At 42.4% G+C, this 20,796-nt stretch overlaps 1 protein-coding gene across 2 annotated transcripts in view; it reads right to left on the minus strand.

Moving 5' to 3' along the window:
• The window catches only part of LOC149315298 (protein ABHD12B-like), a 48,356-nt gene that overhangs the window by 26,849 nt on the left and 711 nt on the right, over nucleotides 1–20,796 (minus strand). The window contains exon 1 of one of the 2 annotated variants that reach the window (XM_089522911.1): nucleotides 6,636–6,818. The exons of the other annotated variant lie outside the window; for it this stretch is intronic. Coding sequence (XP_089379037.1) covers nucleotides 6,636–6,763 — 128 coding nt within the window. The 5' untranslated portion in view covers nucleotides 6,764–6,818. Of the gene's footprint in view, nucleotides 1–6,635; nucleotides 6,819–20,796 lie in introns of those variants that run through there. 2 annotated transcript variants of the gene reach the window in all.

Raw genomic sequence — 20,796 nt, forward strand, 5'->3', positions numbered from 1 at the left:
TCCTAATATCACTAATATCACATTTAGTAGCAGAAGCGCTACTTTTCACAAGGCCTTGGTTTTAACTCCCACACTCCAGCCCACCTTGATCCTCTTTCTAACACCCTCTTCCCTTCCTTTTTACTCCAACTCTATTCTATTTCTTTCTTGCCAGTTTCCACTCCCTGTACCTTGGCACTATGAGACTCAGGACAGAATGCAGAGAAACAGAATGGTTTCCAATTGGCAAAGAGGTCAGGCACTCCCTGTCTCCCTATCTGTATAACAGGTGCACTGAATGCATCATGCATAAGGCAGAATCAGATGGAGGAAGGAGATGTGAACAACAGAGGAAGGAATATCAGCAATTTATGTTTTTATATATTTATCTAGTGGATTTATATCCTGCTTTTCTTCCAAAATGGAATTTATTTTGTTGTTCATTTTGTTGATGTGCAGATGGTACCACATTACTAGCAACAACAACAAAATTAGCAAAGACTTGGAATGATTACTAAAGAAAGACAAGAAAGAAAGTGCAAAGGCAGCTTTCCAATGGAAAGATACAAAAATAATGACTGCAGATGACTGACATCACTTTAAAGTAGATGATGAAGATATTGAAATGGTTCAAGATTTTCCATATCTTGACTCAGTCATTATTCAGAATGGAGACTGCAACCAAGAAATCAGAAAAAGACAAGGACTTGGAAGGGCAGCTATGAAAGAACTAGACAAGATCCCGAACCATCGAGATATATCACTGAATACTAAAGTTAAGATGGTCCAATTCTTTGTATTTCCAATTTCTATGTATGGTTGTGAAAACTGGACAATGGAGAAATTTCATGGGAAGAAAATCAACTCATTTGAATTGTGGTGATGGAGAGCAGTTCTATGGATACTGTGGACAACAAAAAAGACAAATAAATGGATCCTGGAACAAAACAATTCTGAACTCTTGTTAGAAGCCAAGATGACCAAACCGAGAAGATGGGACTCTCTAGAACAAACAATAATGTTTGGTAAAGGCAGTAGGAAAAGAGGTAGGAAGCATTCCACATGGATGGACTCCATCAAGGAACAGAGGGTTTATTTATCAAATTGGAGATGACACCAAATTAGGAGGAGTAGCTAATACCCCAGAGGAGAGAGGATCAAAATTCAAAATGACCTGAATAGAGTAGAAAGCTGGGCCAGAGCTAACAAAATGAACTTCAGAAGGGAGCAATGTAAGGTACTGTACATGAGTCAACAGTGTGATGCAGCAGCTAAAAAGGCCAATGCAATTCAAGGCTGCATCCAATAGAAGTATAGTGTCTAGATCGATGGAAGTAACAATCCCACTGTATTCTGCTTTGGTCAGGCTTCACCTAAAATACTGTTTCCATTTCTGGGCACCATAATTCGAGAGGGATGTGGACAAGCTGGAGCGTGTCCAGGGGAGAGCCACCAAAATGGTGAAGGGTCTGGAAACCATGCCCTATGAGAAACAACTTAGGGAACTGGGGATGTTTAGCCTGGAGAAGAGAAGGTTAAGAGGTGATATGAAGGTCCTATTTAAATATTTGAAGGGGTGTCATATTGAGGAGGGAGCAAGCTTGTTATCTGCTGCTCCAGAGAACAGGACCCGGAGCAATGGATGCAAACTACAGGAAAAGAGATTCCACCTCAACATTAGGAGGAACTTCCTGGCAGTAAGGGCTGTTTGACAGTGGAACACACTCCATCAGAGAGTAGTGAGTCTCTTTCTTTGGAGGTCTTTAAGCAGAGGCTGGGTGGCCATCTGTCAATGGGGATGCTTTGATTGAGAGTTCCTGCACGGCAAAAGGGGGTTGGACTGGATGGCCCTTGGGATCTCTTCCAACGCTAGGATTCTGTGATTCCTAGGAAGCTATGGCTGCCCTGAGTCTGGAAATTGTTTCTCCTCATAGCCTCCTGGAGAAGGAAATCACCTTATAAATGGGTTGGAGGGCCCAACCTGCACTTTTTATTTATTGATTTTTAAATTTTATTTATTTGATTTATATCCTGCCTTTCTTTTAAAATGGGATTCAAGGCAGCTTTTAAACATCAAAAACCAAAAATTGACTTTTTGTCACTTTCATGTTTGGGAGAGGGGGAGTATTTTGCACAGTCCATGGGGCCCTGGGGCCACAAACGGACCCCCAGACTCCCCACAGTTCCCAGGCCTGCATCAGTGTTACAGGACTTCCTAATTTCTTTCTTCTGCAATAATTAAACTTTCCCAAAAGCTCTTTAAAAGAGGGAACACTTTGGAGGAATTAGTCCATCAATAACTCCTTCTGCCAGGCCCAAAGCTGAATCTGGGTTCATTCTGGAAGTTGTTATCCAAAAGAGTAACTTTCCCAAGCTCTGAACTACCAACCTCTGACCAAAGCAGAATAGAGTGGCACTATGACTTCCCTGCATCTAGACATACACTCCTATTGATGCAGTCTAAAATCGCATTGGCCTTTTTAGCTGCCACATCACACTGTTGAGTCATGTTCAGCTTGTAGTCTACTAAGACTCCTAGATCCCTTTCACACGTAATCTCCTTAAGCCAGGTGTCCCCCATCCTATATCTATACGTTTCATTTTTTTCTACCTTTGAAAAAGCTTATACAAGAAGTGAGTTTTTGAAGCTGCATTAGGGCTGCAGAGAGACCAGGGTTCGAATCCCAACTTGCCCATTAAAACCCATTGGGTGATCTTGGGCTAGCCACACTCTCTCACCCACAGCAGAAGGCAAAGGCATCCTCCTCTGAACAAATCTGGCCAAGAAAACCTGGTGATAGATTCCCTTAGGCTGGCCATTAGTCAGAAACAAATTGAAGTATCACAACAATACTCATCAAGGGAGCAATTTAAAAATACATTATGCATTAAGTCATCAAATGTAGTGGACAACATTAATCTGGGGTAATGTGCAAGCTTCTGATTGTGTAACAAAGCACTAACAGTTCAAAAGATTACACAACTGAAATGAACTTTTGAACACACTTGGAGCAACATACGCATTGCTTACTAGGTAGTGAAGCAGTTTGGGGGTCTTTGGTTTGGATGGGGAAGCCCTGGGTTCAAATCCCCACTGAGCCTAACTCACCAGGTAGTCTCTCCTAAACAGCCTCAATGTCAATGAGGTTGTGAGTGGGGCTTTAAACCCACTCCAGGTTTTAGTGTTAAGTTTAAAGGAGTTATCCAATATGCCGAACCCTGTGTCTAAAATAAATTAAGTCCCTTTAATATTCAAAGTACAAACCCAGAGTGGATTCACTAATTCCACTGAAAGGGGAACCACTAGGGACTGACTGTTGGAAAGGGAGAGTCTCTTCTATTTGGGAAGGATGGGGTGCAAACATGAGAAATCAGATCAAGAGTGTGGCTGGGAGGAGGGCAAATCATAGAGTTAGAAGGCACCCCAAGGGCCATTCAATCCAACCCCCTTCTGCCATGCAGGAATACACCATCCAAGCCTTCACTGAGGCAGACGGCCATCCAGCCTCTGTTTGAAAACCCCCAAAGAAGGAGACTCCACCACCCTCCAAAGAAGCATCTTCCATTATCAAACTCTTACCACCAGGAGGTTGTTCCCAATTTTAAGGTGGAATGTTTTGTAGTTTGCATCCACTGCTCCATGTCCTAGTCTCTAGGGCAGCAGAAAACTACCCTTTGCTTTATCTTCAATACAACATTAAAGATGTCACAAAGCCAGCGTGGCATAGTGGTTTGAGTGGTGGACTACAACTTTGGAGACCAAGGTTTGATTCCCCACTTGGACACAAAACCCACTTGGTGACCTGGGGCAAGTCACACTCTCTCAGCCTCAAAGGGAGGCAATGGCAAACCTCCTCTGAACAAATTGTGCCAAGAAAACCCCATGCCTTAGGGCCACCATAAGTCAGAAATGACATGAAGGAACACAACAAGAACAACAAGAGGATTCTTACGGGGGGGTAATGCCGTCATTTTGCCTTCCCCCCCCAGAACTGCAGATGGAGATTTTCCTACATACAATGGAGAATTTTTAATTGGCCAAATGGCTAGCTATCCATTCAGTGGTGGAGTCACATATGAAACAGATTCTAAATTCCACACTTCCCATAGAACAGAATCTACTGTAAATCTATTGTGACTAGATGATTTGCAGGTGTGCAAGCCAGGCTTCTCAGATCCTAGCCCTGATGTCTTCTTGCATGTCACTCATGTAGGATACATGGTCCCCTTTCATGGGACCTTATCAGACAAGGGAAATTGGAAGTATAATCCAATGGCAATCTGAACGCAATCATGGGGTTTCATGTTATTGCGTGACAGACCACCACACGCAATTTTGGGCAATGGCAAGCTATTTTCAGGCAATGGGAAGTCAGTTTGAACGCAATTCGAATTCAGTTAAATTTGCTGAACTAGCGAATTCACGTGAATGCGTTCTGGCCCCACTTTCTTTTTATTCAAAATTAAGAGAAATTCCTCCCGTGTGATAAACTCCATTGTTGTTGTTGTGTGCCTTCAAGGCATTTCTGACTTACAGCGACCCTATCTGGGGTTTTCTTGGTAGGTTTCTTCAGAGGAGGTTTGCCATGGCCATCCTCTGAGGCTGAGAGAGTGTGACTTGCCTGAGGTCACCCAGTGGGTTTCCTGGGTCAGAGGGGATCTGAACCCTGGTCTCTAGAGTCATAAGTCAGCACTCAAACCATTATACCAGAATGGTCTCCTCCCCACCCCAAAAAAATCTTTGAAGAAAACCACCACTCAGCATCGTGGTCCATTCCAATCTAAACATCCCATTTAAACTCATCTTGGGATATAAATGGTGGGCCCTTGGTATCCGCTGCTTTGGTCCCAGAACGGCCGTGGAGACCAAAATCAGTGGATGCTCAAGTCCCATTAAATACAGTGGCATAGTAAAACAGTGACCCTTATAGAAAATGGGAAAATCAAGCTTTGCTATTTGGAATTTATACTGTTTTGGAATATTTTCAAGCCATAGATGCTTGAAACCATGGATTAAAATATCCATGGATAAAAGAAATCCGTGGATAAAAATATCCGTGGATAAGGAGGGTCGACTATACATACAAACATGCGCGCACACACACACACACACACACACATATATATCTATATCTAAGCTTGAATGAATGATCCGCTGTGATCCTTGGAATAGCGGTATATAAATAAAAATTTTATTTTATTATTATTATTATCCTCTTCAACAGCCTTCTCCACAGAGGCTGAAGAGAAAGGCTAGAACAGGGGTAGGCAACCTGCGGCCTGTGGGCCGGATGCGGCCCGGCAAGGCCTTGGGACCGGCCCCAGCCCGTTCCTGCCGCCGATTGCCGCCGGAGCCTTTGGCCTCTCGCATGAGGGTGTGGGGCCTTTGGCCTATCAGGAGGAGGCGAGCAAGGGGGGGCAAGCGGCGGGCAAGGGGGGCAATTGTCTATAGAAGCCTCCGAAACATATATTTATATTAACATTTTTTTAAAAATCAGCACATTTTTTCGCGTGTCCTCCATTTTTAAAAAAGTGTCCTCCATTAGAAAATTTTGTCCTACATTTGTCCCGGTTTATTTATTTATTTAATTTTTTAAAAAATGTATTTAATTGTTTATTTTTTGGCTTCGGCCCCCCAGTTGTCTGAGGGACAGCAACCCGGCCCCCCGGCTCAAAAAGGTTGCCTACCCCTGGGCTAGAATGACCTCTGCCTTTGCCATCACAGCCAACCAGCCAAGAATAATAATAATAATAATAATAATAAAATTTATTTCTATCCCGCCCCTCTACGAGATGCAATCGGGGCGGCTTACAAAGATTAAAAAGCATATGTTCCAACACCTTCAAGCCCCCCTCTTAAAATACAATTCAGCAATATAAGAATTAAAACATATATAAGTATAAAATAAATTAAAAACTTTTGCAACAAACTATAAACCGAGACTAAAGTGCAGCCGGAGTTCTTTGGGGGTCGCAGAACTAGTTTCCCTGTGTCTTCTTCAGAATCTAGTCTCAGGGAGTTCCACAGACCTCCTGCCCCTGAAAAAAAAGGTCTTGGTCCAAAGAAATAAGATTTATTATTGTTATTGTTGTTGTTGTTGTTATGCACGTAGGGATTTTTTAATAATGCACCTTGTCTGGGGATTTCAAACAAATCTGACCTTAAATTTAAGCCTAGAGGAGAGGTGGGAAATAAATAAAAGTTATTATTATTATTATTATTATTATTATCATTACTATTATGCATATAGATTTTTTTTTAATCCATTTCGTCTGGGGATTTCAAACAAATCTAACCTTTATTCTTAGCCTAGAGGAGAGGCCGGAAAGAAATAAAAGTTGTTGTTGTTGTTATTATTATTATGCATATAGGCATATATATATATATACTTTTAATCCACTTTGTCTGGGGCTTTCAAACAAATCTAAGCCTAGAGGAGAGGTGGGAAAGAAAAATGGAAGATGATGATGATGATGATTGCCATGAAGGCCATTCCACTGCTCTCAGGACAGTGATAAGCCCTGACAGCTGGCACTGTTCTCAGTTTCTCAGCAGGCGGAAAACCCCTTCCATGCCCAGAGTTCCAGAGCCTGGCGCCATGGCTATTAAAGCGAGATCAACCCGGATTAATCCTCCAGTGCGGAGGCAGACTTACCCGGCGTGTTGCTGGGCAGCCCATGCTGCGGTGGAGCCTGCCTGTCCCATGGAGGAGGCAGAGGAGGAGGCGATGCTCCCTGCTTGGCCCTGCTGCACAGCCTCTGCCTCCTTGCGTTTCATCCTCATCCAGGATTAAGGCAACCGCAGGAGAGGAAAGCAGGCGCGGCCGGAGGAGGAGGAGGAGGAGGGAGAGGCCAAGGAAGCCCAAGCTCCGCCTGGCAAGAGGGAGGCCCTAGACTGGCATCCCCCCTGGGACTCCCTCCTCTAAGGCAGGGTTTGTCTTCCTGCCCAGTGGCATCATGGGGGGGGGGGTGCAGACTGCACCAGGTGACACCCTAAAAGGGGGTGGCACCAGTGCCCCTCAAACACTTCCTTTTGGGCAGAAATGGGCTCTGGCATTCATCTGCTCCCCTTTCAAAGGCTTCAAAAAGTTTATCACACGGGAGGACTTTCTCTTAATTTCGAATGAAAAGAAAGTGGGGCCAGAACGCATTTACATGAATTCGCTAGTTCAGCAAATTTACATGAATGCAAATTGTATTCGAACTGGCTCCCCGTTGCCCAAAAATAGAAATTGCGTGTGATCACCTAAATTATTATTTTTTTAATTATTCTTTTACAGTTTTCTTTAAAAACATCCCCTTCGATTGAACCAAACCCTTGCTCCACGTATGTAAATACATTTAGGTCGTGCGTACGATCGTGTCATGCGAAGGTACACTTTTAATTTTGCTCGTTGTTTATAATAAATAATAATAATAATAATAATAATAATTAATAAAAACGTTATTCATACCCCGCCTTTTTTGTAGCGGCTCACATCTAAAATCAGTTCAATATACAGTACATAGTAACATGCTGTATATACTCGACTATCAATCAACCTCATGGATAAGTCCTTTCTTCTTATGGCCAAAGTTACAGCAGTCTCAGTTTAGGCACTTTGACTTCCAGGAAGAGTTCAGGCCTGAGCTGCTCTAAAGCTTTGCATAAACTTGTAGCAGCAAATACAGATGCATTTAGTCTTGGCATAAGATCCAGGTGGAGAATCTCTTTTTTTAAATGCTCAGGACCAGAAATGTTTAATATTTGCATGGGCATAATGACATATCTTGGAGATGGGACCCAAGTCTAAACACGATACTCATTTATGTTTCGTATACACCTTAGACACATAGTCTGAAGAATTTAATGCATGAAACTAGCTTTGTATACACTGAACTGCCAGAAAGTAAAGGTATCACTATCTCAGCCACCCACATGGATCATTTTGGATTTTGGAGTACTTGTAAGGGATAACCAACTTGAACCAAGTGTGGGGTGTTTGGTTATGGTTACAGTGGGCCCTTGGTATCTGCTGGGGTTTAGTTTCAGGACCCGCCGTGGACACCAAAATCCATGGATGCTCAAGACCCATTAAATTCAGTGGCTTAGTAAAAAGATGCCCCTTGCAACAAAATGGCAAAATCAAGGTTTATTTTTTGGAATTTATATTCTTAAATTTTTTCAAGCCATGCATGGTTGGATCCATGGATTCAGAGGGCTGACTGTAGTTATTTGAGGCTGCATTCATACTGGAGAAATAACCTGGATTGGCACCACTTTAACTGCCCTGGCTCAAGGCTATGGAATTCTGGGAGTTGGAGTCTGCTGTGGGCCCAGAGCGGAGCAGAGCCAGTTTCTGTAATGGGCTATATGGTGCAAAAAGCTGAGGACCATTTCTAATAGGGTAAAGCATTCTGACTCATATTGTATTGGATGGCACTCTTTTGTTGAACTCTTAACACCTTGAGCGAACTCACTGATCCATTGCAACATGCAGCCAATGAGTTCAGCAGCCTTTTCTTTGCACAATTGGCATGGAGCTCCTAGCATTTAAACCCAACTGGCTTCTTCCCAAACAGTCTCATCTGGCTGCCAGGAAAGGTTGCAAGATTTTGTGGTTTCACCTCAATTGCACATTCATGCAGGGTAAAAGAGGCTTGCTTCAGACCAAAGCTTGGAAAATTACTCCCAAAAAGTACAGTTGGAACTCCATATCTGTAGCTTTGACTTTTGCAGATTTGATTATTTGCGGGTTTGATTAATATGTTCTCTCTAGGAAACTCTAGGTGCTCCAGTGCGATTCTGTTGGAGGTTGTTACCATAGAGCTGTGCTGGACACTTCTCTAGGCATTTGTAGGTCCTCCAGCATGATTCTATGATCAACTTCTGACAGATGTTGGCCATAGAGTTGCCCTGGAGGACCTGGAGATTGTTAAAGAAGTGTTCTCTTAGGTAAAAAGAAGTGTTTTTTTTTAATCTGTGGTTTGCCCACATTCACAGGGGTCCTTCACTTCTCACTCCAGCAAAGGCAAAGGCAGCACTGTAATTCATTCCCATTACTTGTTACAGTGCTTGTCTCATAATACATTGTAGCATATCATTACTTGTAGCATATTGAAGAAGTAACTTGTTACATTATTCAAAGATATAGCCATGTTAGTCTGTAAAATCAGAATGTAAAGGGACCTTTGAGACTAAATGAAAATTTGGACATGAATCTGAGGAAGTAGGCTGAAGTCTACGAAAGCTCATGCTACCAATTTCCATGTACTGTAATAACATTAGGATGCCCTTTACTTTTCTATTACTTCACATCAAATTTATTGAGGCGGGAATCAGAATTAATAAGAGAAAGCCATAAAGCTTGAAAGACACCTGGCAAAATACATTTCTAAAAGTGCCTTGGAACGTCTGTCGAAAGGAATTTTTAAAAGCAACCAGACAGTATCACTCTTTAGACAAGTAAAGGAATTTTGTTCCTGCTTGTTCCTTCACTGCTGAAAAATGATGTCAGAACTGTTGGCCAATGGGGTGAATGGGGTGAATGGGGTGCCCTAAGCCAAAATGCTGAATCTGTCACAGCATTTTGGATAGCTCATTTGAAGTTTGCACTAAACCCCAGATTGGGTTCAACACCCCAATGACAGCAGAACTACCAGCATGAAGTTGAAGGCTTTCACGGCCAGCATCCATAGCTTTTTGTGTTGTTTTTTCAGGCTATGTGACCATGTTTTAGAAGAGTTTATTCCTGACATTTCACCAGCATCTGTGGCTGGCATATTCAGAGAATGCTGGTACGGAAGTGAACAGGGTATATATACTGTGTGACGCTTGGTTGGGAGGAAGTAATTGACATGTTAAACTGTGTGTTGGTCTGTTGTTGAATGGCAAGGCCTCACTAACTGAATAGATCCCCTGAGGCCTTACTATTCAACAACAGGACAATACACAGATTAACATGGAAATTGCTTTGAAGAGTTTTCTTGTTATATGTGTAATACAGGTGCAGTACAGACTGCCCGAAAACGGCAGTCTGCAGGTGCCCATTTTAACCCTGGAGAGATGCCACAGGCACTAGACCATGTGACATCCCTCTGGAGTTAAAAGAACCCGGTTTTTCCCGGTTCTTTTCCTGGCACCCTGGTTATGTCATGAGTGCGCCAATGGCACACTCGTGATGTGACAGACGCACCGCGACATGCAGACGCTATGCATCCATTATGTAAAGATGGCAGCCCCCGTGTGGATAGGAGGCCACCATCAGGACGCCACCTGCACATACTAGGGTTAGGGACCGTGCGGTCGGTGCACGGTCCCTAACCCTAGAATCGGCAGTGGCACTGTGCTTTGGGACTGTCTGTCCCGCGCCATATATTGCTTTCACACACCCACACTGACAGAGCACTGTAAAGATCTGAAAGACCTGTCTCACTTCACAGACTCCATGGGAATGACTTTTAAAATATCTAAGATATTTTCTCTAGTCCTGCTTACATTATGTTGCACAAGGGACTGGAATGGAAGCTGATGCTCTTTCCATAAACTTCCTTTTTCCATGCCAAGAAAATGTTCAACTGTTAAGGCAGCACTTTCTGGAGAGGTGCTTTTAGCTTGCAGTTCTTGGAAAGGTTACTTTTATGTACTACAATTACCAGAACTCCAATACTTGCATGGCCACCTACCATTTGAGTTGAGAGTCTGGAAACTTGAGTCCATAAATGTGACTGTTCAAAGGTCTTTTTAAAAGAATGGCTTGGTGTCTGGACTTTCGGAGGCGAAGATTTTAACTGACATGGGGATATATGTGCTACTGTTTTCCACTTATGCTGCTGCTCAAAAATGCAGCTCAAGCATCTCTGTGAAAAGCTGATAAACCTCCATCCATCTGAGAAACATGCATTGATCACTAGGAGCACCTTTAATGCTGGAAAGCCCCAGAAATAATCTGACTTGGCCAAGAGTGCCATCTGCTGATAGTGTGCTTAGAATCTTGAAGTCCTTTCTGACCTATGTGACACTAAAGCAACTCTATGGTGAGGTTTTCTTGGCTAGATTTATTCAGAGGGGGTTTGCTTTTGCCTTCTTCTAAGGCTTTGAGAGGGCAACTTGCCCAACATCACCTAGTAGGTGCTGTCCAGATGATGGCTGATCAGATGGGCTGAAGACTCAAATGCATGGAGTTCTCTGGGGTGTTTCAACAGTGCCTGGTTACAGCAATGTGATACTACTTCAACTGTCCTGGCTGAAGTCTACTGAGTCCTGGGATCTGTAGTCTGGTGTGAGGTACTTAGAATTCCCTAGTGCATTCCTGTGAAATACAAATGCATCTGAGGAAGTAGACTGAAGTCTACAAAAGCTCATGCCGCCAATTTCTTTCTTTCAGTTAGTCTCCAAGGTGCTACAAGAGCTCTCCACATACTGTGAAATACAATATTAGAGCTCTCCGGCAAGAGAATTCAAAGTACCTCACCAAATACAAACCATAAGATTATATAAGATAAAGCCATTGTGAGCTATGGTATCACAACAGCTGCAATTTGGACTTGGAGGCTGATTGGAGAACCCCCAAGTGCTCCATGTGGCCCATGAGTTCTTTCTTTCCCTATGTTCTAGAAGTGGCATGTTCCCCAGTATGGGGTTGAGCATGGCATAGTAGTTTGTGCATTGGACTACAACTCTGGAGAATAGGGTTGGAGTCCCAGTTCGGTCATGAAACCTAGTAGGTGACCTTGAGCAAGTCACATGCTCTCAGCCTCAGGGGAAGGCAATGGCAAACCTCCTCTGTACGAATCATGCCAAGAAAACCTCATGATAGGGATCACTTGAGGGTCTCCATAAGTCGGAAATGACTTGAAGGCACACAACAACAACAAACAACAAACATAGCATTAGGCTCAGGAGCATCACTAGGGGGTGCAGGAGGTGTGGACCTACAAAGTGACATCCTAAAGCAGGGGGTGACACCACTGCTCCCCAAATGTCTGCTTTTTGACAAAAATGGGCTGTGGCATTTGCCCACATCCCTTTAAAATGCTGGACCTCAATGGAAGAGAAGGCATGAGTGGGGCAAAGCTAAGTGGGTGCAGAAAGGAGAGGCACAGGTTTTAAGTTTTTTCTTTTTACTCTTTTTAATTTTTCTTTAAAAGCATTGCATAGAATCATAGAATCTTACCAAATGTTCACTTCAACCACATGAAACTATGTACATGTAAGTGCATTTAGGCTGTGTGTGTGACACTGTAATTTAAATGTAATTTAAATTTTGCTAGTTATTTATGTTGCAACTACTGGCATTACATTTTAGTGATATACAGGAATTGAATTTACAAGTAACATTAGTACAAAAAACATTACTAAGTGTGGCATGAGGGGAGAGGTAAAGATGGGGTTGTGACACTATGAGTTACCACACTGTGTGATGCCAACCCTAGTGATGCCACTGATCAGGTTACACTCTGTTGGAGTCCATCAAAGCAGTATGGCTGTCAGTTATCCAGACATCTGGGTTTTGACTGAGGACCTTAGCCAAAACACCGATAAATGACGACAATAACAACAAAGAGCTAAAACCCAAGTGTCTTCATTGTCCCACTGATACCAGCCATCCCTTCTGTTCTGAGCTATGGCTGCATCAGCACTGCAGAAATAATTCAGTCTGACACTACTTTAACAGTCATGGTTCAATGCCATGGAATGCTGGGATTTGTAGTTTTGTGACAAATCCAGCCTTCTCTATCAGAGAGCTCTGGTGCCTCAACAAACTCGAATTCCCAAAATTCCATAGCATTGAACTATGGCTGTTAAAGTGGTGTCAACCTGGATTATTTCTGCAATCCAGATGCAGCCTATGTTGTGCAAATGTTACTCACAGGGAGCAGTTCTGTTTCATACCACTGGAGGTTGCTGTAGTAAAAAAGACTACATGTGTTATTTATTTAAAGAGAAAACTGTACCATTTAGCCTGCCTTGCCTAGTGTAATGCTAAAATGTCATGTGTGATTTGAACTACAAAAAAGCTGGACACTCTTAGAATTAGCTGGATACACTTAGAATCTTTCATATTTGTTTCATATCAAATCCCTGAAACAATGACTGAAACAAACAATTTTCTGGGGCGAAGCTGAGATGTGCCAGTGACTCACAAACTTGGTCAACATCAGTTCTTAAAGGTGAATTCAATAGATAAATAGAACCAAAGTGTCTGTTTGGGAAGTACACAACCTAGTGAATCCAAAACCTTACTGCAGTTTTTGTTTTGGTTCCATTAGATCAGTGGTTCCCCAAACTAGGCCCTTTAAGAGGTTTTGGACTTCAGCTCCCAGAAGACTCAGCCATGTTGGCCAATAGTCTGGGATTCTGGGATCTGAAGTCCAAAATCTCTTAAAGAGCACAGTTTTGGGACCACTGCATTAGATAATGCACCAAGGTCTAAAATGTGTTGTTAGTCCTGACCAGCTAAAACCATTGAATCAATGGGATTTACCTATGTGTTGATTCATCATTCAACAAGTGATTGAATAGGTCCACTATAGCTAGGCCTAGAGCCAGCATGGTGTAGTACTTTGAGTGTTGGGGCTACCAGTCTGGAGACCAGTGTTCAAATGCCCACCCAGCCATGAAACCCACTGGGTGACCCTGAGCAAGTCACATGCTCTCAGCCTCAGAGCATGGCAATGGCAGACCGCCCCTGAAAAAACTTGCCAAGAAAACTCCGTGACAGGTCTGCCTTAGGGTTGCCGTAAGTTGGAAACGACTTGAAGGCACACAACAAAAAAGTTGGGACTAACAAACAGGATGCCAGTCCACTATGAGGAGTACGTGTGTGGATTTGTACAGCTCAACCGATGCACAACACACTTCAAATTATAAGCCGCCCTCACTAGCTTCCCCTACTGTACAGAACAAGTCATAGTTATATGTTTTCTGGGCTAGAATACACTGTGGCCTGTTACAGACTGCCAAAATAAAGCTGCTTCGGGTCTCTTTGGAGTTATGCTATTTAAATAATGCATGGGTCCTAAGAGTCCGGAGGTCGCGCCAAAGCCACACTCCATTCCTAAGCACCGGAGTGCAGCTTTGGTGCAGCTTCCGGATTATTAGGATGCATGCATCATTTAAACAGCATACCTCCAAAGAGACCCGAAGCAGCTTTATTTTGGCAGTCTGTAGCAGGCCTGTGTTTCTTTTCCATGTGAAATGAAACTACTAAATCAGTTAAGTCTTGCATAAGTAAACAAAATCATTCTGAGCCTTCTGGAGACTAGTGGAAAACATGTTCCAAAAGGCATCCAAGAAAGAAAGAAAGGTTTGATCCAACGTATGGAAACACTTTCTATTTCCTCATTGTCCTGTTAAAATTTGTTTAGTTTCTCCGCTGTCATTATTTTTGTTTTCTTTATGTTCAGCAGTAAGCCTGCCTTTGGACTTTCTTCCTTGGTCTTCCTTAGTAGTTGTTTCAGGTCTGTGCAGTTTTCTGCTAGCAATATGGTGTCATCCACATATCTTAGTTAATATTCCTTCTTCCTATCTTCATTATTCCTTATTCTGAGTCCAAGCCTGCTCTTTCTATAATATTTTCTGCAAACAGGTTGAACAGGATGCAGCCTTGCCTGACCCTTTGCCAATTGGGAACCATTCTGTTTCTCCATGTTCTTACAGGTGCCTTTTGTCCTAAGTACAAATTTCTCATCAGGACTCTCAGATGTGTTGCATCCTTTCACACTATCTTTAAGAATGTTCCATATCCTTTCTTGATCTATGCAGTCAAAGGCTTTGCTATACTCTTTAAAACACATGCTGATTTTCTTCTGGAATTCCTTGGTGTGCTCCTTTAGCCATCGCATGTTTGCAATGTGGTCCCTTGTGCATCTTCCTTTCCTGAACCTAGTTTGGATCTCTGGGCTTTCTCTCTCCATATGTGGTTGGAGACTATATTGCAGAATTTTGCACATCATTTTGCTTGCATGGAAAATTAATGCTATGGTCCTATAGTTGTAGTCTTTTGTGTCTCCTTTTTTGTGGATGCAAATGTATATTGTTTTGAATCTGTTGGCTACAGCTTTGTTTTCCATATTTGTTGAGATATGTTGCTTAGCACTAGAGTGGATTCTATCTGCGTGGGTTGCAGCAACCCATTTGCAATATCATCCGTTCCTGGTAATTTATTTTTCCCAATTTCCCTTTGATTTCCTGGATTTTATGGAAAAGGTCTCTCGTTCCTCCTTTTTACAGGCTTATCTATTCTCCCCTTTTTTCTCTGCCTAGCTCTTCATCTATTCTCAGGAAGGGACTCTGGAGGCAGCTGTTGCTTACCTTGCCTGTTGTAGGAAGGAACACACAGCTACACAAATCCCATTCTTCCCCAGCTTTATTTTATTGTTTACTGCAACCTGACACTGAAGGTCTGTGTTTGTCCAGCCTTCCTTCATCATCATCGCAATGCAGATAATGCAAAAAAATAAAAATAAAACCCTTACAGCTAGACACAGGATAAAGAGGAAAAGTCTATTCATTTTTCTCTCGTTTTAAAATGAGAGGTCATTTTTAAAACTTTGTTTTAAAAAACAGCTTCAGTCTCAGAGGTGGGATACTTGTCTGAATGTTGGATTAAGCTAAGAAACCAATGGAGTGACCCTGAGAGTCACACTCTCTCAGCCTCAGAGGAAGGCAATGCAAACTCACTCTGAATAAATCTTACTGCATAGGTTTGCCTTATAGGTTTGCCTTAGTATGTATCTCGCTGCATGTTGGAAACACCTGGAACACAACAGCAACACCTGTATTCTCTGCCAAAGACCACTAGTGCCTCCCAAACTACAGATCCCAGGACTTTGTACGGCAAGGCAGCTAAAATGGTATCAAAGTGGTACAATTGTGCAGTGTGAAAGAGAGACACTTATAGACCATTGAACAATGATGCTGTTCATTATATTTAAACTGGCTGTTTCAACTGACGTTACCATTTATGGTTGGTCTGGGGTGAAATGTTTTGATGTGGTTATATAGTAAAACATTACTGATCTGTTAAGTGCTCTGTGATCTTACCTGTGAATTGCCTTGAGAGGATTTCGTACCTTGAAAGGCAATATAAAATTTTCTTCATACCTATTATGTACATATCTATTATACCATACATATATATGTACTCCTTACATATATGTGAGATGGATTTGTTATCAGGCTTGCAGCAGCAAGTCCTCTTGTCCCATTTTGGAAGGCAGCAAAGAGTTACAAGCAGAGCCGCCCTAAATACCAGATGATCACTACCTATTAGAGCAGCTGAAACAAGCTAATCGCCTTTAATCTTCCTCCGCACACACCCCATATTATCAGAATTAAAAAGCAGCAGAGCGCAATGGCGAGACATGTCATCCAGGACAGCAAAAAACAACTTTTCTGATTCCAAAGAAGGAGGGTCCACCACCCTTTGAGGCAGTCTATTCCATTGCCAAACAGCTCTTGCAGTAAAGAAGTTCTTCCTAATGTTTAGGTAGATTTTCTTTTCTTGTAATCTGAATTCACAGGTTCATCTTGTAGCCTCTCAAACAGGTGAAAACAAGCTGGCACCATCTTCTACGTGGCATCCTTTTACGTCTTTAAGGATTGCTAGGGTTTCCTCAGACGGGCATCTTTCCTTCACCAAGACAGCATTGCCTGGTGCAAGGGTGGGAAATGGTGAAACTGGGGGGCCAAGTTCTCTACCATGCCATCCCACCTAGGGCTGCCATATCCCACTCCCTCATATCTAGGCAACTAATTTGCATATTATACAGTTTATTATAATTATGCAAATTATTGATTTGCATTCTGATTATCATAGAATCAAAAGAGTTGGAAGAAACCTCAAGGGCCATCCAATTCCAACTCTATGATTCTATGAATCCAACCCCATTCTGCCATGCAGGAACTCACAATCAAAGCACCTCCAAGAGATGGAGCAGAATACAGTGGTACTATTATGCAAACTCAGAACAAAAAAAAAACAACCCAAAACTCTGGAAGGCACGTATTCACAGTTGAAAAATAAAAGGAAATGAAGTCCCATGTGCTGTGTGATGGTCCAAAAACATGGGCTTTGTAAGATATTAAAGTTTTTGGACCATCACACAGCACATGGGAGTTTGTTTCCAGTTATGCAAACTCAACACATTAATCGTTGCATTTTTTTTCTACCATTATGTTTCAGTATCAAGCCAAGATCTCTTTTTTCTACTTCTTTTTCTGCCTAGGTAGTGTGAGGAAAGAAAGGTTTCGAAGCAGTCCCAGAGAGTAAAGATGCAAGGACCGCCAACACAATCTGCACACAACACAAGACCGTCTCTGCTTGCCTCCTTTCCTTTCTGGGCCTGTTGAGGGAAGGTGAGAGAGAATGGAAGCATTAGGTGGCAATGCTACCCCTGCGAGGCGGGATGAGGCTCCCATCAGACCCAGTCTTCTTGCACAGTTCCCTGCTTCATTGCCACTGCCACATTTTGACCTATCTATTGGGTCTGTGATGAAGGAGAAATCTGGCACAGCTGGCTGGACATTGTTTAGTCCTTTCTATCTGGGATTTTCCAGGTTTTCAGGGACACATGGCAACTCTAATCCCACCTCACCCTGCAGGCCCCAAATCCCTGTAGCAGATCCAGTATCTCCATGTCCCTCTGCAGACCCTCTCAAAATGGCAACAAGAAGTGGCATTTAAAATGGCGGCTGAAATAGGCTGGTATTTGAGTACAGTATGGGATTCTATGGGGAGTTCTGGGGAGAGGTGAAGTGCTTTTAAGTTTTCTGGGGTTTTCTATGTTTTTGAGAGGAATATGCCCCAAAACCATACCAATTTTTTTAAAAAATAGGAATTTGTGGGATTTAGACACCATAAAAGTGGGGTCCAGGGTTCACAGGCTGCCCACAGGCCACAATTTGACCAGCTGTGGTTTAGTGGTTTTCCATCTTTTCTGTGGGCCTTTTCCATTCTTCTTGTTGTTGTTTCATCAAGTCATTTCTGACTTATGGCAACCATAAGGTGAACCCATCACATGGTTTTCTTGGCAGAATTTGTTCATAGGTGGTTTGGTGAGCTACCTAAGGTCATCCAGTGGGCTTTCATGCCTGAGTGGGGATTCGATTCTTGGTCTCCTGGAATCTCAGTCCAACATGCAAAACACTATACCACATCACGCTGGCTCTTTCCCTCTCTAAAAGGCTAAAATGTCTCTCCTGCAATTTGTTTGCTGCCAGTAAGAGTTTCAAGCTGAAATTTGATGTTGTTGACTGCATCTGCATACACAAATAATGTAGTTTGACTCCACTTTAACTGTCATGAGTCAATAATAATAATAATAATAATAATAAACCTGCTTTCCCCCCAAAATTGGGACTCAAAGTGACTTCCAGTTTAAAAGAACAATCAATTAAAGACATACAGAAAGTGAACATTAAAATAGAATTAAACTCTTGCATTCTGGGATTTGTCGTTCTATGAGATATTTAGTCTTCTCTGTCAGAGTGCTCTGATGCCACAACAAACTACATATCCCAGGATTACTTTGCACTGAGTCATGGCAGTTGAAATGTCAAAATGCATTATTTCTCGAGTGCAGATGCAGCTGTTATGTGCCTTTAAGTCATTTCCACCTTATATTGACCTTAAGGCGAATCTATCAAAGCGTTTTCTTGGCAAGGTTTGTTCAGATGGGTTCTAGCCATTGCCTTCATCTGGAGCTGAGAGTGTGTGACTTGCCCAAGGTCCCCCAGCGGGTTTCACGGCTGAATGGGGAATCAAACGTGGTCTCCAGAGTCTTTTTCCAAGGCAGAACCAAAAATACCATCCTATTTCAAGCTGATATGTTTATATATTTTTATATTATATATTATTATTCACAATACATAATTTGTTGTTGTGTGCCTTCAGGTCATTTCTGACGTATGGCAACCCTATCATGGGGGTTTCTTCCAAGTTTCTTCAGAGGAGGTTTGACATTGCCATCCTCTGAGGCTGAGACACTGTGACCTATCCAAGGTCATCCATGGGGCTTCCATGGCTGAGTAGAGAATTAAACCCTGGCCTGCAGAGTCATAGTTTAATGCTCAAACTACTACACCATGCTGTTTCTCATATTATATAATACAATATAATATAATATACAGTGAACCCATGGCACGCCTGGGCATGCATACGTGGCTTTCAGATTATTCTGAAGCCACGCCGCCGGAGAAATAATGATGTCTATGCCTATGGCATGTGCACCACACCGCATTCATGTGCCCCATTGTTTTCAATAGAGCTTGAGCATACACGTTTTTTCACTTATGCGGGGGTGGGTGGGTCTGGAACGGATCCCCCACATAAGGGAAGGGCCCACTATATATATTCTATATATGTATTAGATATTATATAAGATATTTTATATTTTATATCATGAGAGACAGTAGTGGTTTGAGCATTGAACTATGAGTCTGAATATATAATATATAATAAAATACACCCCAATAAGACCAGGATGCCTAGCCAAAACTGATAGCGTGATTGTTTGCTATATTGTTTTTAAGCTTTTTAATCTGTATAAAATTTTTAATGTATTGTATTGTATTGTAATACGTTACAGCTATGATATGTGAACCGCTTTGATCTGGAGGAAAGGCGGTATACAAATAAAAAGTTTATTATTATTATTATTATTATTATTGTAAGTATATTTTTACATAATATTATATTTATAATTATATATTTCAAGCTGAAATAGGCTGGTATTTTTGGTCCTGTTTCTTTGACCCACAAAGAACTTCTCTGAGACTGAGTTTGGCTCTCAGCAGAAAGCACTTTCCTATCCTTGCTTTAATGAGAAGCCACAAAATTAAAACCGGTTTAAAGCAGGCACTTGGAAAACATGTCTGTCATAGGAAGCGACAGCCAATCTGGATTTCCCCTTCAGTTTCAAAAAGCAACAGAGCTGGCCAATGGCCTGCATCATAATCCATGTAAGCTGTGCTTAGAAACTGGCAACACTTCAACATTGCCAGAGGCTGCAGTTGTGGGAGGTTGGAAATGACTTAATTCAAAAATATATATGAAAGCAACTGGGTTACTTACTTCTGTGTGACTGACCTTCAAGTAAAAATGAGCTCTTCTGTGGACGGTTTCCAGAAGGAGCTGCCTAAAGAAACTTTAATTACTTGGCAGTGTTTTTTGTTCATTAACCAGTTAATTAAATCTGAATATATTTGCGCTGAGAAATATGACTAAATCCAATTATTCGTACAGGCCCAAAACACATGGGCAAAAAGTGCCAGCTTCAGGCCTCATTGGGGGCATGATGTTTAGATGATGCGTGCCCCAAACACATTTGGAAGTTGCACCAAGCAAGAAGAACCAGGCCAAAAGGGAGCAGGTATAATTTCATCCTTCTAGTGGCCTGGTTCAGGGCTGCGGTGGTGGCCCAAATTGGGACTGGGCAAGTGCAGTCGCTGTGGTTGGGGCAGGATTGGGGCCAATGCTGTCCCTGCGGGGTCCTTTTGGCCCATCTGCATTGGGGCACAGATGCCACGGGCTGTCAATAAAGCTAAGAAAGTGGTCTGACAGGAAATCAAGCTTTAACTCTCAGCAAAAGCCAGAATGACAAAACTGAGTAGTTTTTGGACACATCATTTGATGACAGGACTCATTGGAAAAGGCAATATAAATGGGTGACCCTGGAAAAATCACTCTTTCAGACTCAGAAGAAGGAACTTGCCAAGAAAGCACCATGATAGGCAGTGGCATCCCTGGGGTTGTTCTCACCCGGTGCAGGAAGGGAAGCGTGGGCATGACTGCTGTAGCCTTCTTAGCACCATTTGGGGTCTGCCGTGGATGC

This window comes from Sceloporus occidentalis, unplaced genomic scaffold (genome assembly GCF_023333645.1).
Source record: "Sceloporus occidentalis isolate IW3139 unplaced genomic scaffold, rSceOcc1.0.p SCAF_4, whole genome shotgun sequence".
NCBI lineage: Eukaryota > Metazoa > Chordata > Lepidosauria > Squamata > Phrynosomatidae > Sceloporus > Sceloporus occidentalis.